Raw genomic sequence first — 23,766 nt, forward strand, 5'->3', positions numbered from 1 at the left:
AGAATCACACTTACTTATTACGGAAATAATATATTTTTTTCTAGTGCAAACTGAATGTAATGTTTTCGGACATTTAATTGCATTTTATTTGTAATTAAATCAAAATATATTATAGTTTAAATTGACATTTAATGCAGTTAATTGACCTTAGTTCATCCAAAATATGAAAATTCTGTCATCATTTACTCACCCTCAAGTTGTTCCAAAACTTTATGGATTTTTTTTCAACACACTTGTATGTAATTTCATAACTATTTATATTATGAAAGATTGTCAGAAGACTATTTAAACATAACTATTCTCATGCTCTTTAAAGTAAAACATTTGACATTATTACCAAGTCCACTTTTTAACTGTACTTAAGTGTGTAAAGTGCACTCTGCCTACACGTTTTATATTTCGTTAATGTTATATTAATTTAGTTTTATATATATATATATATATATATATATATATATATACACACACACACACACATATTCACATTTGATCAAATAAAAGTCAATACTTCTAACTTTCCAAATGCTTCTGGTATTAATGTAAGCAGTTCATCAGTGCACTTTTGTCTTTGTAATTTTTGAATTCAAATATAACAACTTGCTTCGCCTCTGTACCTCTGTAGCAACTTGCTTTGTGCACTGATTACTAATGCCATTATAAAATAAAATAGCAAAAAATTCCTTGAAAAGGAACTTTTTTTTTTTCATTTCTTTTCCGCTGTGGATTATTATTAACAAACAACAATAGTCTTTACAAATGAACAGCTGTCTAGAGAGCTCAAGTAGGTTAAGACATCTATTGTTTGGATAGCGCATTAAAATACAGACACATTGTCAAGTAAAAGACATAACACAGAGTTTATGCATTGTATTTTCTTTAGTACTTACATATAAGGAGGGAAATACAACAGTTGTTTTTTAGGGAGGATACAGGATGTTGTAACAGTGCTCTGTACATTAAGGGTGTGACAGCACATGGCTGACAGTCCCGTGCTTCAGCAGGTCATAGAGTACAGCTCAAATCTACACCACAACACAGCATGTGGTCAAGGCAAAGGCCTAGTAGCAGCTCCTCTTGAAAAAGAAAAATGAAAGCACAGATATTGCAACTGCTGATTCATATACATACATACTTACATCAGTTGAAAGTAGAAAACAATATGAAACCAAAAATGTCCTGATGGTGATGTTACACTAAGGAAAATCATTTTAGAACACGGAAACGTCTATGAGCTGCTACCAGAGACTTGCTAGTAGTCGTATCGAGTCTCGTGTACCCCATCAGAAGACCTTAATAATACATTGGAAATTATGTTCATTTTGATCACCAAGGTACAGTTGAAAAGTTTACATTCAGTTCTGAGCCTCCATATCTGTAAAGTGTGTGCCAAACTAAACATTTGACCAACACTCCAGCTGTCAATCAAAACCTAATACCTTGACGTGTTACATCATCAATTAACATTTCATCACACATCATATGATTGAGGGTTTATTTATTCCTTTTTTTTTTATAAAAAGGGTGAAGAGGGCAACAAATCATAGGAGAAAGGTGGAGAGGTGTCAGTATTAAATTCTCTGTAACTCTTATCTGGAGTGCAAAGGGCCTCTGATTAAATTAGGGGTGATCTATTTAAAAAAATAATAATAATATAATAAAATTACTATAAAACAAAGAAAGCAAATATAGGTATTCCCTCCGGTTACAGGAAAATGACTAATGAGACTATTAAAAACAAGTCAAAGGTAAATCCTGCATGTTACAAAAAAGCACAGTGGGAAATAAGCATTTAATACAGTGTGTGAATTTAGACATCCTGAAGAAACCGAGGGTTGGGACTGTAACCCTGAAACTAACCTGTGATTGGTCAGCAGCAATACAGATACAACTTATTTGTGCCCCACCACAAAACAAGCTTCCAGACCCGTTACCAGCTTAACCCTTTCTAAACTAGTAAATGTTTACATTTTTGGGCTTGATCTACTGTGCTACCGCATTTTGTGGTGTTTTCTTTAACAAATCTAGCGTGTTTCAAAGTAAAAAATAACAACAAAAGAAAACAACAACAACAACTTAAATCTCAAAACCTGCAATTTACACTGTGGCAGATGTTCCAACTAGTTTGAGATATTTCTTGGTATATTAACGAAAGTAACCGTGGTGCTATAATAACATCTAGGGCAGATTTACCTAACCACAATAATCAACCCCTCCAGTGTGTTTGCATAGCATTTTATCCTTAACTCTATTACCACCTGGATGGGAATTCACGGTGAGTTCAGTAAAGAGAAACGAGAGCCTCACTGAAATTCAAGTATCTGGCTGCCGAGTTCCTATATGGCATCTGCCTCCCTTATTTCTCAGGCTAACTGAGTCATCAAGAGTTGAGCGTCAGCAGTCGTTATGTACTGAACATGGTATGTACATAGGAGGGAGGGTCTGGCACATGCATGTAATGCATGGTAACATGATATGTCCTCTATTATCATTTATGCATGATTAGATAATTCTCACAATACAAACATATACAAAGTAAAAAAGAAACAAAATTGCGCTAATTGTGCCTCCAAGTCTCCATTCATGCAGAGGAATGTTGGAGAAGATACCTAACTCCACAATGTACAAGCTCTCGTCTTCCCCATGCCGACACATTTCATTGAGATACAGACATCCGTAGAGTTGCCCCCTGCTTTGGCCCTTACCAATATGAACAAATGTGGTGTCAGCACAGAGAGAGGTTGTGACTATTGAGATTCATTTAATAAGGCATTTGACTTAACCAAGACAGTGAGAGAAGCAGAGGTGGGATCCAGTTTGAGAATGAAATACCAAAGACAGACGAATAACTAATTCAACAACCAAGGCATGTGTTGAACTGAGATAACGCTGAAAAGAGGGGCAGGGGGATAAAACCATTCCACCTTTCCAACACTGACAGAAAAGAATCCATGGCACGTTCTCACGAACATCCCTGACAGTTTCTGTGGCTAAGTGTCAGGTTTATCAACAATGGCATGAAAATGATCCATCTCAAACACAAATCTGGGACAAAAGTAGATCTGCACGTCAAAGGCCTCTTTGTTGGAGAAGAATCTGTTGGATTGAAAAAAAAAGAGAGAAGAAGAAAAATGGACACAGTGCCAAGACTCCAGGCATTCCTCTGAGAAAGATCCCATCCACAGTAAGGATGACCCACACATGATTGAGTACTTCAGGGATTAATTTTGATATTAGTGTTCACAACTAAAAAACTCTGTTTCCCAGAAAGATTGTACACTCACCCTTCTACTGAGCAGCAATCACACACACCGCTAAAGCCATTTTAGCTAGAATCCCTTAGACTTGTCTTTGGCTTCCCTGGCAGCGTCATGAATATATTTTTTTATAGTGTCAATGTGTAAGGGAAACAGCACTGTGCAGAAAACCCCAACAAAACTGGACATTAGGCCTTGGTTGTTTTTTTTTCTTCGTGAAAGGTACCTCCTCTAGAGTGAAAAATAAGAGAGAGAAAAATAGAAAGGAACGTCTTTAGAAAGCATATAACCCGATCAGGCTATTTCCTTTATCCTGCGCATGTAGTCGTGCAGTTCCTCTGGGTCCTGAAAGCCCATGTCTTGACAAACCCACTGAATGTCCTCTTCATTGGCAATGGGGATGGAGTTGTAGGGTAAATCCTCTGTGGGAAGGGTAAAGGTGGTGAACTTGACACGCTTGCGTTTGGAGGTTGGCGAGTTGGCATCTTCTCCGTGGTCTTTGGTGGAACCGCCGGAGCTGCCGTCTCCTCGGCCGTGGACTTGGCTTTGTACGCTGGTCTGCGAACTGCCACTGCTGTGGTGGTCCCCGTGACAACATGTCTGTACCCCCTCCAAGGTGTTGCTGGGGCTCTCCACCGTTTGAGGCGAGAGGTCGTTCTGGGTGCGCAGGGGTTCCCCGTTACCCAAGAACACCCAGTGATGGGAATGGTCCATGTTGGCTTGGCCTTCAGGAGGGATGCGCTTATGGCGATACTTCAACACAAACACAATGCAGTTTATAAGAAAGACCAGTATGGCGAGACAAAACACGCCGAGGAGAGCATACATGCCGATCTCTAGGTCAGTCATGCTACGGGGATTGTGCACAAACTCGTCATCCTCCTCATCTTCTTCAGTTGGTTCCTCAGAATTGCTTATTGTAGGGAAGTTGGTGTAATCAATGGGCACGCTTGCGGGTTGCTCATTAGATGGCTCATACCCTGCACCACCTACGTTGGGATCGATAGCTGGCTTTCTTGTGTTGGAAGCCATTCTAGTGTCTATTTCAGTATCTGTATCCACTTCCTCCTCAGAGTCTTCATCTGGTCCAAAGCGGACTTTGACGAACACAGGAGATGAAGCAATTACACTCTTGCGTTTAGTCTTCTGGCAGGTTTCGCTGATGGTCATCTCCACGTGCACTACCTCTCCTGTGCCCTCACTCTCAGCAACGATGACCGGCCACCGCCCCTGGGGTTGTTGAGCCACCGAAACCACTTTATCATCTGCTGTGGAGGCATTGAGGTTGTAGTCTTTAGGGTCGTACATACTCAGGGGGGCGGCGGTATTGTCACTGTAGTAAACCCAGATGGACAAACTGGCCTCCTACAAACACAAAACGAAATGAGCATAAATTCAACCAGTAAACCACAGTTAACCTTCGAATTCTGTCTTTGAATTCTTACTTTGTTGTCTGTGATGCACTCCACACTGAATGAGTGTTGGAGATTTATATTCTGTAAATAAAGTGGTAAATTGTGTTTTTTTTTGTGTGTGCAAACAAAGCACTTGCGCCATTTCATAAAACCGAGGTTTAACCATTAGAGTAACATGGATTTCTTTTATGATGTCTTTCCTACCGTTCTGGGGCTTGAAAGTGGTAGTTGCGTAGGCTGTCAATGGAAGGACAGAAAGCTCTAATTTCATTAAAAAGATCTTCATTTGTGTTCCGAAGATCAACGAAAGTCTTACGGGTTTGGAGCGACATGAGGGTGAGTAATTACTGACAGAATTAACATTTTTGGGTAAACTAACCCTTTAAGGCAATGACACAGCTAGCATTAACACAACACATACATTTTTCAAATGCGAAAACATTGTACAACTTTCTCTTAATGCAAAGAGATTATCCATATTGGAAGTGTTTCGACCTTCATCTCCTGATTTTCAAAACTTCTTTTAACTCTTTCTCCGGCAGCACCAACATTTAACATTTTCACAGAACTTTCGGTTACACTTTATTTCGATAGTCACTTTAGACATTCTACTAACTATAAGTAACTTTTCAACTACATGTCAACTAACTGTCATTAGAGTGTTAGTAGACTGTAGGAGACTGTCAATAGACTGTTAGGTTATGGTTAGGTGTTAGGGTTCGGGTTAGGAGAACAAGTTTACTTGTAGTTGCGAAGTTACTTATAGTCAGTAGAATGTCTGTTGGGGGACCAACAAAATAAATCGTTAGCAGATATTAAGCAGACAGTCTATTAATACTCAAATGACAGTTAGTTGACATGTAGCTCCAAAGTTACTTATAGTTAGTAGAATGTCTAAAGTGGACTATCAAAATAAAGTGTTACCGAACTTTCATGGCCCCCAGAATATCTGAACATCCAATGTATCAAAAGAAATAACAGACCCTCTGCTTTTAAACAAAATTGTATTTTTGTCAAAGACTACATCTGGATGGGATTCAGAATGATGATAGATGGACAAGATCAAGTCCATCAACACTTCACCATCCTATAGCTCATCCTGGGTCGACATTTCATTTGGTAACGTTAGGTTTTGGTTGTTTTTATTTATATGCCGTTTAATGTTGATGATCGTGTTATGCATCTGCTGACATATGCTATCGCTTGTATCTGCTTCTTCACCTGTGTCTTGATCGGATATTATGGGCTCTTTTAGAAGATGTGTAATAGCGCCCCCTACCGTATAACAGTGAAAACGCGGAAAACCGGAATATTCCATCAATGGCGGGGAAAGAGTTAAGTGTTAATTATCCTAAGTTTACTGGTCCATAAAAGACAACTGTCTTGAGCAAGCAAAATACAGCTAACACCAGAGGTGCCTGCCTGCTTTGGCCGTTAGAAACAGACTGAGGGGAAGCAGTACTGGCGCGACGCTTGTGTTCTTGTCACCTCATAACAAGCCTGAGCTTGACAGTTGTTTTCCTGCTCTTGCTCTCTGCTAAAGGAACAGCACAACACCTTACACCTGTTGGCAGGCAGACAAAATAAAACCACTCTGCCAGAGTGCTTTTAGTCAGAAATGAAGTGTTGCTTTGCTTTTATATTCAGGAAGAGAAGTATTTATCTGCCTCAGCAACGGCCTGTTGTGAGGCTGTAAAAAAATCTCTTCTGTCGCGTCACTAACTTCAAGGTTGTTCTGACATTCGAGCTCAGGCTCTGTCAACACTGCTTGTCAAGATGAAGAGAGTCTTTGATATGCATGATCTGAATAATACATTGAGGATGACATGATGTCCTCGTGGACCTTTTGAGATCACTCTAGCCACTAAATAAAATGACATCAATCACACATGGTCCTTGATTCTTCTACAAGCTTCAGTTTTTGAGACATGACACTGTAACTTTTACATAGATAAGTCATTACATTTCTAACTGCTAAAGGTTTTGAGCTCTATCTTGAAAGTAAGTTTGAATTCACTGTACGCAACAAACTATAAAAGTAAAGTGTTCTTACACCCAAGACACACTTTAAAACGGAATAATCGCTTACACCAGCATACAGCAAAATCAATTATTTAAGGCTGCCAGTTAGACAAAAGAAAGGGGCATCTAAAGTGTAAAAGAAAGAGAAAGAAAATCAGTAACACTTTACACAACACGCTTCAAATCGTTAACATTAGTTACTTTAGTTTATTGCCATCCGAATTCAGAATGTCAGTGTTTTTCTCCCACTCCCCGCGTAAAAATCCCCGGCCGAAAAACCTACTGTTTTTTTCCACAAACACCAAGCTTGTGTGGTAAATTAATAGCTGTCTGAATCCACATCACTGAGTTTACAAGAAAAAAATTCACTGTTTAATCTTTGGACCACTGCTGAGTACGGTACGATAACGGTTGCGTTTCGCTGTAATTTGGATGCATTTTAAAGATCTAGCCTATACTTTTATCACTCAAGTGCTAGAAAGTATTTACAAGAACAATATTTCATCACCTCTCAAAAGAGAAAGAGAAGAAAAGCACGTAAACATCAGAAATGGGCAGTAATTACATACGTTAAAATATGTATCTCATGCAAATAACCGGCTGTATGAACTTATTTCCACATTTTTAAAATGCAATACATAATTTTGAGATAAAATACAAGACAGAAAACCATTTTAACTATGATGCATCCATCTTCCTATTTTAAAACAGGAAATTTAAATAATCAAATAATAAATAGGATATTATTTTCCTATTATTAAATTAAATTAAAATAGAATTTATTATGTTTTTAATGTTATTTACATAAGACAATTATGCGACTGACCACGCGTTCCAGGGTTCGTAGGATGACAAAACTCGCTCCTCCAGCATTGTAATGATTCCACTGGAGGCGAGCTTGCAGAACCCAAGTGCAGTTTAATTATATACAAACAAGATCAAACATAAAACAAAAGCATGGCGTGGCATGAAACTCAAGACTTGAACGTGAACATAAACATTGACATAAACTTCACAACAGTGGTTACAGGTAACAATACTTGACAAGGACACGTGGCCAACATGAGGGCATAAATAGGGACACCTGTGAACAATGAACCAATCAGAACATGACACATAAGACAAGGGAACACATGACAGGATCGCATGACTATAACAGGGAACCACATGACAGACATGAAACAAGAACATGAAACAAAACCAAAACGTGGCAACCATGAATAAATCGCCAATCCAAGTTTATTTTACGGACGTCCACGTGAGAAACATATACCGTCCGAATAGTGCCAATGATACGTTATGACATTTCAAGTTTGTAGAAATGAATAATAGTTAATGTATTGTCAACAAACATGAAGTAACAGCAAATAAAAGTAGATGTACTAATTAACTCCAAGACTAGGTTAAAAAGTTTTAAAGTTATTTCATAAATTCACTTTTGTTCACTGTTAATTCATGTTCGTTCATACATTAATGGTAATTTATTCTATAAAAATGAATGCATATATAGAAATTATAATGATCTTTTAATAAATTATTAGATTATATTAATGCCTTTTAACAGACTAATATATGCTGTAAAAAATTATTGTCCAATGTTCATGATGCCTAATGCATTGACTAATCCCAACAAATTGAACCTCATTGTAAAGTGTTACCAGAAAATCAATCAATAAAAAACTGAGGGCAGAAACTGAGGGCTGTTATTTTGTGACTGCAGAGGTGAAGTAGGCAAGTGCACAGAAGGATTGAAATGATGGACTGGTAGTAGTGGAGGAGGAGGAGGGTCATCAGTGATGTTTATTGCACAGTCTCCACAAGCACTTAGGCTGATACATTACGCTAATTAAAACCAAAGGTGGCGAAGCACAGAGCGGGGGAGAACCGCTGGATTTGAATGCGTCGACTGAAAGCAGCCACCCTCGTCTGATGTTGGTCACAGGCTAAGTACAGAGCAGGAAAAAAAGGCCCCGAGCTCTCGCGGCAGGGCTCCGTGACCTGCCCAAGACATCGTATAAATTAGCCCGGCAGCATCCAAGGTCTTCACTTGAAAATACGAGTGAATGCGCTCCAATTAATGCTTTGAGAAAGATTATACAGCAAACGCATGGAGCTCCCCTGATGACACTCGAGAACGCCAGAGAACAGAGGTGGCGGTGGCTTCTTAATAAGCGAGATCCTTTCTCATTTGGTGTGCTGATATTAAAGGAGATTTGAATATGTCTGAATGCCAAACTAGCCTTTATTAAAGTAGTGAGGGCCGTGCTGAGGCTAATTTGCCAATGGTGTATAACCTTCATGGAGACTGGATTCATCAATATGAGGCTAAGTCCAGCCAGTGTTAACTCTCGAGGAGCAGAATAATCCTGAGGAATTTCACAGAAATGTCACTTGCATAATTAGTTGCAGGAGGCCAAAGGTTAGAGCTTTTCCATGGACTCAGCTGCAGAGGGGTATATGATGACAAATTATACTGTCATATTTAGACAATTACACAAAGATACAAGTTTGTATTTTGTGTATAAATTAACTAAGATTCTTCAGTGTGTTTCTTGCCCCTAAACAAGTGTGATCATATTAGTTACACAATATATGACTTGACACTGCACCTTCATTCAGGGCCTAAGAATGTCAATTATAAGACATGTTGTATTTCACACAAATTCACATACAGTAGATTATACCATGACAATTCAACTAAAATATGCACTTCGGATGGTTTCACGTGGTCTGTAGCTGGTTTAGTCTACTCATAAGATGGTTTATGCGTTGACTAGCTGAAAATGGAGGCCAGAATGAGTTGGTAGACCATCTTGAACAAGTTTATTAGAGCTTGGTACAGTGTTATTTTAGTATGATTGATATACTATTATAGTTTTTTTTGTAATACTTAGAATTAGATTTTGTGTTTATATTTAGTTTTCTCTTTAAATTTAGTTCATGTTTTAGCAATTTTGTTGTGCGTTTTTGTCCTTTTTATTCATTTTTAAAAAGAAAAATCAGTATTTATACATTTTTATTTATTAGTTTTAGACAATGAGAAATGTAGCTTTGGCAACACTAGCTTAACCCTTATGTTGTGTTCAGGTCCTTTTGACCAGGAGAGGATTTTCTTTTTCCTGAAAGTGCTAGTTAATGTTATCGCATTGGACTACTTACTGATTTTGCTTACACAGGTTGTAACTACTTTCCAAATTTTTGGGGGATCATTTTTGTACTTTTTGGGTGATTTCTTTCCCGGTCAAAAATTACCAGCCTAGAAATTCTACAATCAATAGAAGAGTTCTACAATCAACCAGTTTAAAAAATAAATACAAAACATGTCCTAATTGAAAGAAAACAAGTTGACAAAAAGATTGAATCCAATATTTGGTAATAATATAGCATAACAATGGATTTATAAACTTTTTTTTTATAGGCCGGCCATTTTTGACCAGGAATACAACAAGTGTGACTTTGTTCCATTTTTTTTTACAAAATAAAAGCATTTTGAAACAAACTTCCTGGTTAAACATTAAAGCACACTAGTGTGATAAACAGTGTAAATCTTTTTGTTGAATAATGACAAGATTATTCACAAATAATGCTTTTTTTCACTCAAAAAACTGAGGTGCATAAGCTGTAATGAGGCCTACGATCAATCAGTTCCAAAAAGAAATGCAGAAATCCTGTCTTTATTGGAATAAAACAAGTTGACCAAAAGATTGAATCCAATATTTGGAGATAATATAGCATAATGAGAGATTTACAGGACATTTTTTAAAAGGCCGGTCATTTTTGACCGGGAACACCAAAGGTGTAACAGGGTTTTCAACACAGCGTTTTCATAAGCCTAAGATTTGTATATTTTATTCAATTTCAGTTGATGTTTACTGTTGGTATGTTATTTCAAGTATTTTTTTTTTTTTAGTTAATGATACCTTGGCATGGACCAGCAACAAATCTAATATACTGCACATAAAAAAAAAAAAGTATTTTGTTTAAAATGTAACAATATACTGTCAAGACGAGATGTCATTTATTCTAGAAGGTGTGAAAAACAATGAAGGGATCAACTATACCTGCTTAAGAGTGGAGAGTGTCTGCAGGCCAGTTGCCTTGGCAACCATGGTATGGCTGTTGCCAGGGCTTGGTTGAAGATTAAGTGCCAGTCCCGAGATGGCATGAACACGAAGCTCCGCAATGGACACTTTCTCGTCTACCACAAAAAACTGCGTTTCACCCAGTACCGCCTCCACTGCCAGTGGGGATTCAACCTGAAATCAACAAAACAAGATGAGCTTTCACACACCGAAAGACAATGGAGGAGTAAAGACAGTCTAAATGGAAGAAAGAATGGGGAGGAGTGAAATTACAATGCCTGTCAAACAGAAACATTTAGTGAGTAATCCCACATATTCAAGATGCAGCCCACTGAGTAAAGGAAGCATGGGAAAATGCTTCTTTTCTCCAGAGGACGGCTAGCACTCGGCCTCCACATAAATCCTGACACTTCAAACCCATTATGTCACCGTTTCTTCACCTCCTACCAGCGTTAAAGGTCACCAGGGACTTACCGAGTGAAAAGTCAAGTGGGGCGGAACAACTAGGAGGGTCAGAGAATCTCATTTTATTTCCTGGGTGTCTTTGCTGAACCACGAGGCCCTGGGAATCCCAAGAGCCACACAGAGCGTTAGATAACATGAGCCTCAATATAGGGATAGTTTTTCTCTTTTCATAATTCAGAAAGATTAACTTAAACTCACATTTTGCAAGACAAGAACAAGGCAGCCTACATGGAGCGTTTTTGCCTCGAGAAAGACACAATAAGAGGGAGAAGTACATAGAGATTGGATGAATTTTAAAAGGAACTGAATCGTTGCCAGCAGCCTACACTTCAGTCTCTCAATGACAAACGGAATTATGACTAGTGAAGAACACTTAAAGATGTTGACAGATCCTTTTACACCGTGTGGAAATGTCAAAATGACATTTGCAAAGTGAGCTCATTGTCTTATCTTTTCAATTACAACTATACTGAATAAAGAACAATAATATAACCTTCTTATTATTGTCTTAATCACAGCTGAGTCAGAGCTGGTTACACTTATCCACACACGAGGGAGCAAAGCAAATTTTGCTCTTGATAATTTAGCTCAATAAAGTCCATAATGTCTGGTAATGGTGTTCAAAAATCTCCAACCTCTAGAGCAAATATTTTCATTTCCAAGCTGCTATTACTTCCCTCTTCAAAATTACCCATCTCCAGCTAAAAGCCCTCAACGCTGATGTAGGTTTATGAACTAGCCATGCTGCTGATTAAACTTGGTCTGTGAGTGGCAATGCTCAACCATCTTTTGGCATAGAAAAGCCATTTTTAAGCCTCATCTCTCGCTGAAGAACATGATGCTGTCTTGGCATGCGAAAGCTCAACCCAGGCTTTTCCTGATCCAGCCTAGACTTGCGACCCATATGTCCCAGATGCACACTGTTTGTGTCCCAATGCACTAATGTTTTGGAGAAGGCTGTTACAGTTCATTGACCATCCACTCCTATACAATCCTCTCTCCCTTCCTCTGGTTGGAAAAGAGATGTAGACCTTGGGGGGGAAAGCAGATGAATGTATAATTGAACTAAACTGTTTTGTTCCTGCATTTTTTATTTCCCGAGTTCAAGGCAAGCTTCAAAGATACAGCGCATTTGAAGGAGAGAAACGGCAGATAGAAAAAGGGGAACTAAAAACAAATTCTTGCCAGAATGGCAAGTTTGTTTGGTATCCAGGCGGTTCCAATTAGTTTTATTATACTTGCTGATATACCTTCTTTTGATGTTTGCATTATAACCAGAGCTTTGCATGCATGAATAGAGTGTGCTCAAAGGCTAAAAAGGGACTGCCTATTCCCCCAAAACCTAATTACTGTACTTGATAGACCTGGCGAGCCAATTAAGTCATAGGAAATACAAAGAATTAGGCTCAGAGGGTAAGTATTGTACACTTAATGCTACTGTAGATGGATTCCCAGGACCATTACAGCTCAGTCGATGCTGAGAAGGGGTCAGCAATACCTTCTGCTGTTCATAAGATTATCAAAACAATGTGTCACGGGAGACGTTCAAAGCTTAACGGCGGAGCGTCTTTGTGTTCGGGCCAAAGTGACGGGTTGAGGATGAGCGCTCTGGCAGAGAAAGATCAAAGACCCACCAAATGAGCTAAAAAACCCTGGTGTGGTCGACTAATAAACAACATTATTCATACCTTTCCCTTGTTTCTTTTTCTTTCGTATTTGGAAGGGTGAAATGATGCTTCAGTGCTCAGACTCGTTTATTTTCAGCTTGCATTCAGCAAAAACATTCGAAATCTGCATTGGCCATTAATTATTAATGGCCTTGCAGTTTTCCCTAGTTAAATTAGCAAACTTTTTCTTTTATGCTCAAATTTGTTTATGGGCAAAAACAGACAGTTTTTTGTAAGCCAAACAACAGACAGCACTGTGGAGAGGTGTGATGAAGCTGTCACGAACAATCAAATCTCACTCTGTTTGGACACAATGAACTGATTGTGTTCTGATTCAATGGAGAGAAAACTTCACTTTCAAGAATGATTCCCCCAATTTGACATTATTGAAGTTTTTATAAAGCACTGATAATGCTCTTCCCAAACATCCCCGTTTCTGAATAGCCTACTGGGACTAAATATGCATATGAATAGCTTTCTAACGGGGCATTAAAAGACAAAGACAGCAGCAGAGCTAACCTAGATAAATTAAATATGAGAATTTGAAATATTGATTTAGGACCCCTATTGATTTTATCAATAAACTACATTTATATTCTTAGCAATCTGTCTGTTTAAAAACACTTAATTAATTATCAGGTTGACTTTGGACTATGAACAATTGTTGTAACAAAAGAAAAGAGAAAGGATGAGAAAACAAAACAATTTCTCATAATTCCAAGTACAAACTTTATGTTTTGACATGTTATAACACTGGCAGGGTGGCCTATTTTATTTTATGTATACTTTGCTTTGATTTTATTATACTAGCTGATAAAAAAAAAAAAAGAAAAAAGAAAAAAAATTAGACCACCATACCAGTGTCTAAAACATAACATCAGGGAAGAGAGTGAAAGTTAAGTTTTTTTACTTGGATATATGAGACAGTATAAGGGATTGTCCCTTAGACACTTTGCATCATGTCTTGACAGGTATAAAAACAATGAGTAAGGACCAGTGTCCAATAATGTTGGATGAAGAGAATGTAATACAGCTAAATTAAATTGGCTGCATTGTAATATGGTACTGAGAGCTCCATTCACCTCTCCCCCCATTATTCCATCAATCCTGAATTTATAAGGTCCATTCTTATTTGTATTCTACCTTCAGAGTGGATGATCCAAGCTCATTGGCCACAAGCACCGTCCTGTCCACCAGCTCAGCCACCCTGGCGTCCACCACCTTCAGAGAGTCTTGCACCAGCTCAGTCACATCCACTTGCCAGTCAGGACCCAGCATAGTGATCATCTGGTTTGTGCCTTCAGTAGAAGTAGTGTGGAACTGGGTCAGAACCTTAACCTGGGCCCTCTGGTACTGAAGCGTACATCCACGGCTCACTTTACGGTCATCATCATCATCGTCATCGCTGTCTCTGGCCGTTCTGAGGAGATGAGGGAGAGGTCATTCATAGTGAGTTAGATAAGAAATTCACACCAGAATATATGTGCCATTCATATGCATGTCAGTGTGACTTTTCGTCTCTCACTCCATCCATCCATCCATCCATTCAATATACAGTAGTCAACATTTGAAGTGGATCAAAACCTTTCATCAAAGTTATAGAGGGAATGCATTAACGTCACTTTCCCGCCGGACCACGCCCCCCTCAGCCGGACTGAGTGGCAAAAGAGCTGCTGCGTGACTGGAGTTAATAGGGGAAACTGCGAAAACGCGAGTAAAACAAACTATTATCAGTTTAAACTAAAAGTTGGACTCGATATAGTGTTCCTTACAACTTATCAAAGATCCAGTGATCCATGGATATTGACATGCAGCCAGGAATCGTGTTTCCTGACATTTATATGTGCCTGATTTCGACTCCGGGGAAATAAATTAAGAAAATTTGCCTGTAAACGTTTTATATAAATCCAATATAGATAGGTCTAAATCCGAGTGATCACTTACATTAATGTTATACTGTATATCAATATCGTCCAGCCCTAAAACTCGTATAGTTTTTTGTCAGTGTTTATTTAAAAACATCCAATTATGCAGAACATAGTCTGTTCTGTAGCTTTTTGCAGTCTGTAAAAATATACAGTACCTCAGATTTCTGGTCAAATATAGTTGTACAGTCAATCGCAAAGCTCTTTCCCGTTTTAGATGTGTTTTGTGTGTTTTTCACGGCATTCACGCTGAAAACAAATGCTGCCGCTCAGTCTTTTTGCCACTTGTGGGCGTGACTGCATTCACTCCGGCTGACGGTGACGTCATGCGCATACCCTCTATACATGAATTTTGAACAATACCCGTTCTTGTCTTAGGACAACTTTGATTAACTTTTTGATCCATTTCAAATGTTGACTACTGTATATATATATATATATACACTCACCTAAAGGATTATTAGGAACACCTGTTCAATTTCAATCTAATCAACCAATCACATGGCAGTTGCTTCAATGCATTTAGGGGTGGCCATAAAGGGATGGACATGGTCAGAAACAATGCTCAGGTAGGCCGTGGCATTTAAACGATGCCCAATTGGCACTAAGGGGCCTAAAGTGTGCCAAGAAAACATCCCCACACCATTACACCACGACCACCAGCCTGCACAGTGGTAACAAGGCATGATGTATCCATGTTCTCATTCTGTTTACGCCAAATTCTGACTCTACCATCTGAATGTCTCAACAGAAATCGAGACTCATCAGACCAGGCAACATTTTTACAGTCTTCAACTGTCCAATTTTGGTGAGCTCTTGCAAATTGTAGCCTCTTTTTCTTATTCGTAGTGGAGATGAGTGGTACCCGGTGGGGTCTTCTGCTGTTGTAGCCCATCCGCCTCAAGGTTGTGCGTGTTGTGGCTTCACAAATGCTTTGCTGCATACCTCGGTTGTAACGAGTGGTTATTTCAGTCAAAGTTGCTCTTCTATCAGCTTGAATCAGTCGGCCCATTCTCCTCTGACCTCTAGCATCAACAAGGCATTTTCGCCCACAGGACTGCCGCATACTGGATGTTTTTCCCTTTTCACACCATTCTTTGTAAACCCTAGAAATGGTTGTGCGTGAAAATCCCAGTAACTGAGCAGATTGTGAAATACTCAGACCGGCCCGTCTGGCACCAACAACCATGCCACGCTCAAAATTGCTTAAATCACCTTCCTTTCCCATTCTGACATTCAGTTTGGAGTTCAGGAGATTGTCTTGACCAGGACCACACCCCTAAATGCATTGAAGCAACTGCCATGTGATTGGTTGATTAGATAATTGCATTAATGAGAAATTGAACAGGTGTTCCTAATAATCCTTTAGGTGAGTCTATACATACATATATCCAATCCAATATATATATATATATTTAAAGGGAGGTGTTGGTGTACATTTTCTATAGAGCTATAGCAACAGTTATTCATCCAATGATCTGAAATGATGCACAAAAGCATATAAGACTGAATAATTCACAGCGCTGAATAATGCATCTAGACTCATTGCACAGATGGCCGCACTTTCTATATAGTGAATGTTACTGAAGTGTACAGTACCCGCTTCTAAATCTGTGATGAGTAAATTGCGTTCAGCACAGATTTTTTGGCATGCTTGTGCCATTACCTAATTAATTCGCATTTCTTAAGTGCATTGGGTGTTAAAATAGTTAATGTGTGCATATAAACAACGCTCCATCATGAATTCCCTCCAAAAATGTTTGTTAGAACTGCATAACAGTATGAAAAAGTGCATCATCTGGAGACCTGTTTCATAGAGTTTTCGCATCAGTGACTCTTACATGCCTCACACATTCACATTCAATCTATCTAATCTGCTCCCTTGGCAGCGTGTCACCATGTGAAGAAAGCGAGAGGAAGCAGGGTAAGGGCTGGGTGGATCTTGAGAGATTCACTCATTCTACACACATAACTAATTAATCAGATAACTGGAGATGTAGAGACAGCTGTCAGACAACACATGTGACTGACAACACATGCCCATCGATAAGCCTAAACTAAACTGAATGTAAAGCATTGCGTTATCATGCAAGGAGACACAGTTACTTCTCAGCAATAAAGAGAGATTAACAGGCACACAAACACAGAAGTAGAAGACTTATAATAGTGGAAAGCAGTTGTTGATCAGCACTTTGCTCTCTTCTGAGCTAAACACACGCTCCTGTTTCCATGGAGGGGAAAAACAAGAGGCTCTTGCATCAGTTGAAGAACCCGGCAGACAGAAGCTCTGTGTTCTTGAGGACAGTTGTACTCTCTTGTTTCCTCACACAGGTTAATGCGAGTTTCAGACCAGAAGAACACACCTCAAGAGCAGAGCCTTTCTTGAACTCATTAGGCTGTTAAGAGAACCGGAGATTTCATGCGCGGAAACTTGCTCATCCAATAAAGATGAGTGTCAGTTTTTGCAGACACATCACTGTTTCACCAGTTTAGTGAGCTACATTAATCAATTGGTGTGGAAGGCCAATGCGAGAAACCTGCCCACTGACACGTCTTAACATTGAGCAATGTAGTGGAATGAAATGGACAGAGCAGAGGAGGGAGGAAATGAAAGAAAGGAAGAGGGAAAGAAAATAAGGAATCCAAATCCAGTTAATTGTTTAATAAAAACAAAAATCTATAAAATAAGTGTCAGGTTAGATCAGATTAAAATAATAATCATAATATAAAATTTAATTTGGGATGTACCATGTATTTGATGGCCTACACAAAACAGTAGTGTTACCGCTGTGCCTGAAATCACTCATTTACGCTTACATGTGAAATTCACTATGTATTAAATGGTGAATAAGTAAACGAACGAGTGGGTTTTTGCACAGAATATGCATGAATGTGTAAGCAGTGCAGAAATGCCTTTGATGCTTCCGCATGATATCAAAACTAACTGAATGTATCCTCTTAATGTCTGTTTCTAATCTTATTGTGAATGATGCATCAGTCATAACGTTCACAAGTTTGGGGTCAGTGAGATTTTTTTTTTTTAAAGAAATGAATTCAGAAAGGATACATTGAATTGATCAATAGAGAATAAAGACATTTATAATGTTGCAAAAGATTTCTATTTCAAATAAATGCACAAAAATATTAAACTATTTTTAACATTGATAATAAGATTTTTTTTTCCTTTAGCATCTATCATTGACACTGAAGACTGGTCACAGAAATAAATGACATTCATATTAAATGACAAAATATATTAAAACAGAAAACAGTTTTTTTTTAATGGTAACAAACTATATAAACTGTCAGACTAATTAAAGTACTAATGTGCCTAGGACTTTTGCACTGTACTACACACACACACACACTTTCAAATCCAATCAACAACCTTGTTTGATAAGCGATTTTATGCAGCAATACATAAGTGAAGTTGGACTTGTCAACGTGAATCTTATTAGGGTCTCTTAAAAACAACTGATTTTGTAGGTAAAAAACCCCCCAAAAAAACCCGACTGTGTTCTGCTATTAGTGTCATCCACACAAATTCATAAGCTTGCAGAGATTACACACATTATTATTATTTTTTAAATTTCTTTTTAAAATATTCTATTTAAAAAGGAACTGAAAGAAATCATGAGATTAATCAGGATTAGCTGCTGCCATGGCTGGGTTTTATGCCCCATAGCTCAGCACTGTGACAAGATGTCAAGAATATCAGCAGAGACAAAATGTTACGTTTTGTGATCTCTTTCCTTCCATGGTGACAGCTACTCTCGTATGTCTTTTGGTGCCATGCTGACTTTTAAGTCATTACTATAGGAACCATATAAATTCAATAGATCAGATCTCTTCACTTGCAAAATGACAGTGCAAGCACCGGGATAAAGATTGCATCTGAAAAACAAATCAGAATTCAAGCCGATCACACAGAGATTGTATGTGTGAACAAAGCCTTAGAGATCTCAGGTCCTGGGAGGAAGCTAAATCAAAGGCACTCAAATTGAGGTCAAATGCAAATGAAATGACACGCTTGTATTGTGTGCGAATTGTCCGTATGAAACGGGTAAAATACTGAAAGAATAACTGCACTGATAGACTTTGCTTACAACTGCTTGATAACAGTGAACCGCAATACACTATCTAGATTTTCTAGCAGCTATATACTGTATGATGTTTTTAAATGTTCCAATGTTATTTAAGATATCAAAGCTAAATCTCTAAAGCTGGATTTGTAATAGATGACTTATTTCTACCTTTGCATGGTACATGCGTCATACCGCCAGCCCTACATGAAGGCTAGATCTAGATTGACGATTTGCACCCAAACAGGATTAGCATAACCAAATCAGATCATATTTCCATTTTAATGGCCCATTTGAATGAATTTAATTAGAGATTTACATCACAAAAGAAAGGCCTCTGTAAGGGAGCAATAATGATACCAGTGAGTTACCAGAATGTTTTCCATCATGATTAATTCTGGAGAGGTTCCTCATGAAAAATGCCTGTGCTGATATTCTGCCGTTGCACTGTGCGACAACACCCCAGCTTCAATTTGTCAAAATCACAGTAAATGGGCTGTATGAAGAATGACATTCGGGTCTCATGCGGCATCAGCTCCATGGTCGCATTGTAACTAACACAGCCCTTAGTGACCTAGAGTTAAAGCTTTTAACAACTACACTAATTAAAATATTACACCGCTTTATCACCCTCACATCGCCTACAAGTATTACGTGTAAATAAACAAGCAGCAAAATAAAAGAAAACATGCATTAAAGGTGCTATACTGGGGAAATTAATATGCATTTATAAAACGGTTAGTTCCAGATTGGTCAATAGCTGTTTTTTATTCACGATAAAACACGGCTTTGACCGCCTCACCCAACGGTTCTATGTATCACTCCACAACACTCCTAGCAACCACTCTTAGCAACGTAAACATATGTTCTGAAGCTTATAGAGTAACGTTAGAGTATTGTGAGAGATTGAGTAAGCGAGTGTACCTGCATTTACATTAGACATAGCATTTTCCTTCAGGTCAGTCCTATATTCGTAATAATAAAATAAACGTTTGAATGTCCGCTGCGTTATCTTGTCCTCTTAACAGTTAAGGGGTTTTCCCTTGCCCTGACACACTAGTCATTTGTCAGTTGCGTCTTGTTTTTCCAAGTTTCAGTCCTTTCAATATAAAAATGTCTTCTCTAGTCTACTGACTGACTGGATTTAATAAATAACGGATTTAATTAAAATCGAATGAAAACACACTGCTCTCTGCTTATGTAGCCTAATCCGTATGAAATGTGCATTTCTCTCTGGCGCGTTCACTACTGCGAAGATCGCGAATCAGCATCGTCAACTTCACCTTTGCAGCCGACACTGACACAGAAAACACTTGTTCATTAATAAACAATTAAAATGTCTCCTTGCTATATTTGACATATTCCTAATCATTACTTTTGCAGGTTCTTTGTGACAGCTTTTAGGTGCTTTATTGGCAGCGCCACCCTTACATGTTACATGAAAGCGTTATCACCGCACCCCGGTTTTGTTGGGTCAGACGCATCTGCTAGCGATGGGGGGCCGAGACTGAGAAAGCTACGTGGAAAAATATGCACCAAACAAACGTTACTTTTAAATTTAGCTGTTTTCATGAATACAAAAGTTGGGTGACCCTCCCCCCAGACTAAAAAAAGTTGGATGACCCTCCCCTCAACAAAGAATAAAAAGACATGACCCTCCCCTATTTTCCTCCGTGGGGTCCATTCCATAAATACCAAACGGTCCCTTATTGCTTACAAACACTCATTCAGAGTTCAAGAATATTTGAGAGCACAGATATGGTGGTGTCTTACCTGCGGTCGGGTAAGATTGGCACCCTCCAGCCCTTGATGAAGCTCAGTCTGTTGTCTGAGAGCTCCACTTTAAGGGGCAGTTTGGGCACCCAGACAGTGAGCTCAAGAGGGGCACTCAGGTGCTCATAGCTGAAAATCACCCGAGCGTTCATGGAGCCACGCGTCTCTTTTCCATTCACAAACACATAGTCACAGTTCATGGACACCTGTTGAGGAGAGCAAAGAGAGGTTTGATTGCTTTCACCGCATCCTCTGGAGAGTCTGCACAAAACAAAAGCTCTTCACGGGCAACTGCAAGGATGCCGGTCTGTAATAGGCCTGTGAATTAAAAACACATATTTGAATAAATCGAAATGAATCACATATCAATATTTGCTATGAAATCCCCTCAAAATGATGCCGACTCCACAGCAGACTACCCGATAGTCTACACAGCAATGCTTCACGCTCAGATGGGGACCGAAAAGGCATTTTTTTAGCATCTCACATCATGAGCAACCACTGCATTGTGCTACTTTCAGCTGTTTTTGAACCAAGAATGCATCCTATGTGAACAGCTCCCCACTATTCTGTAAGTATGGTTTGCCATGCCAAGTAGCCTGCAGTTTTGTATGGGTAAGGTGTTAAATGCATGATTTTTTTTTTTTTTTACCACATGTATCACATTCTTTTAAATATAATAATTGTACTAGCTAAATAACACATTAAATTAAATGACAGGCGTAGTTTCAAATTAATGTTCTTTTAAATCAATTAGCACCAGAAAGGGTTAAAGTGTCATTCTGAGTCACTTTGAAAACCATCAAGTAAACCATGAAAATAATCCATTCAAAAGTATTTTTAAATTGAAGTCTTTTTACTTGAAACATGTTTCCTAAAATAACACCCCATAGGAATTGGGTCTGACAGCTTTTTTCCTGAGGCATTGTTTTTGTTTTTTTGAAGCAGCAGTTGTTATTCACTGCATTCTTTTTTTTTTCTGAGCACACAAACAGACACATCAATGAACACACTACACACACATTTTTAAATCTCCAAGTTGTGGAAATTTCATTAAAGCTCCCAAAGGTTTACCAAAGAAAAGTTGGTAACCCTCCCCCCTGTTATTCCTTCTGGTCTGCCAACACATTTCATATGTACAGTCAGCAGTCTTTAATAATAAATTATTTACTGTAATAGATAGCTGAAGCTTTGCTTTGGGGTTCCATCTATGATTTATCTAGGGGTCTAAGGCAGCTGACACTGTAATCAGAACCTAATCTCCCTCAAATGGAGGTCGGGAGCTGCAGTCCATCCAAGACTGGAGATTCATCATAGTGGGGGATATCTGTGTAATAAAATATGTAGGACTGCTAGACAGCTCCCTCTCTTATCCATACCATCAATACGGGGAATTGATCAGAGGAGATGTCTCTCTCCCCAGTAGCCTTTAGGAGAACCTGCGGGGAATCTCTGCTTGCCTACTTCATTTCTTTTTTAAAGGGACTGTTATTTATTGAGAAAAACTATGAATAATACTGCTGTAAAAAAAAAAACCTGGCATATGGTGAAAGAGCAGAGAGGATAACAGCACAGGAGGTACAGAGAGCGCGTTTCATGTGCAAATGAAACATTTCCTTGCTTGGCCTAAATCTAGATGAGAGAAATCTCACTAGTAAAGTTTTGATAGTCAAAAAAAAAAAAAAAAGTCATACTTTTAAGACCCCTTATTTTAGGGGTCCAAGTAGCTTTATGTATTCTTTCAAGCCAGCTGCACAGCCAATCAATTTCTTTTTCTTAGCTACACAACCTTATTTGTTCCCATCCCAGACTGCTCCAGCTGAGTACAGTGTGCTAGATCATTTTCTTTAGCCTTCCTCCTCCCCAGCACCACTGTCTAGATCTGCTATGGGGTTCTCCTTACCTTACCTTGCAGCAACCATTCCACCAAGATCATTCATACCTAAACTCAATTCTTATCAATAAAATGCTGGTAAAATCTATTTTGAGACTATTCTAAAGGGACAGTTCACCCAAAAATGAAAATCCTGTCATCATTTACTCACCCTCAAGTTGTTCCAAACCTATATGAATTTTTTTCTTCTGTTAAGCACAAAAGAAGATATTTTGAAGAATATGGGTAACCAAACAATTGATGGGCCCCATTGACTTCCATAGTATGAAAAATATATATATATTATGGAAGTCAATGGGGTCCTTACCGGCATTTTTTTTAAAATATCTTATTTTTTTTGTTCAGAAGAAGAAAGAAATTCATATAGGTTTGGAACAAGTAATTTGGTGAGTTTCCGGGTGGTGAGTAAATGATGACAGAATTTTAATTTTGTGGTGAACTATCCCTTTAAGTCAAAAACACTATGTGGCGGTATCAGAATATTGCTCTGGGGTGAGTTTCCCGTACAACGACGTAACTCGCTGCTTAACTGCCATAGTACGATGCATCGTTGAAGAAATCAACTAGCTAGTCACGACTGTTTCCCGAAACCATATTGTCGCAAAGTGGTCGTTCAATCACGTTGGTTTATGACGTCACGCACGTGGTGGAGTAATAACTTATTTTAATGAAACTATTTGAGATCGAATTAATGCTAGATATTTTGATATAAATTACAGACATGGCATCTGAAGACTATTTCTCATTTTTCTCAGTTATTTCGCTTTATTTCCAGATTCAATCAGCTCGTTCTTACATAGTTGAGCACATTCGCACATGCGCAGTCTTCAAAAACGGTGCTTTAAAACAAACTTAAAGACGTAAATTACATTTGTATGTATTCTAAATAAAAGACACAGGTTGTGCTGAATGTCAGCTTGCTTATTTTCCTCAAGATAAGGATTTATTAAGTCCACATGTCATGTAATCTAGAAACTATGCTTCTTACCACAGCTCGAGAACTGTCGTTCCAACCACACAACTTTGCGATGCTGTTTGCGAATGTTCGTTGGAACGATGGTTTCGGGAAACATCGACTCGTTGAACTATGCTGATAACGACTGAACTTGCGACCATAGTTGGCTAACGATGCTTTCGGGAAACGCACCCCTGTTTGCATCCCATCAGCCAGACTACACAATGTTAGC

The 23,766-nt window shown here is 38.6% G+C and overlaps 1 protein-coding gene across 2 annotated transcripts in view; it reads right to left on the reverse strand.

Moving 5' to 3' along the window:
• Positions 1-1,517: 1,517 nt before the first annotated feature.
• tmem132e (transmembrane protein 132E) overlaps positions 1,518-23,766 on the reverse strand; it is a 413,267-nt gene continuing 391,018 nt past the window's right edge. For both annotated transcript variants that reach the window (XM_056235948.1, XM_056235947.1), the window contains exons 6-9: positions 20,686-20,891; positions 14,049-14,325; positions 10,753-10,947; positions 1,518-4,619 (exon numbers count right to left, since the gene is read on the reverse strand). In XM_056235948.1, coding sequence (XP_056091923.1) covers positions 3,549-4,619; positions 10,753-10,947; positions 14,049-14,325; positions 20,686-20,891 — 1,749 coding nt within the window. In that variant the 3' untranslated portion in view covers positions 1,518-3,548. The remainder of the gene's footprint in view (positions 4,620-10,752; positions 10,948-14,048; positions 14,326-20,685; positions 20,892-23,766) is intronic.

The sequence above is a fragment of the Rhinichthys klamathensis genome, unplaced genomic scaffold, assembly GCF_029890125.1.
Source record: "Rhinichthys klamathensis goyatoka isolate OS25496 unplaced genomic scaffold, OSU_Roscu_1.1 h1tg000435l_1, whole genome shotgun sequence".
In the NCBI taxonomy this organism is placed as follows: Eukaryota; Metazoa; Chordata; class Actinopteri; order Cypriniformes; family Leuciscidae; genus Rhinichthys; species Rhinichthys klamathensis.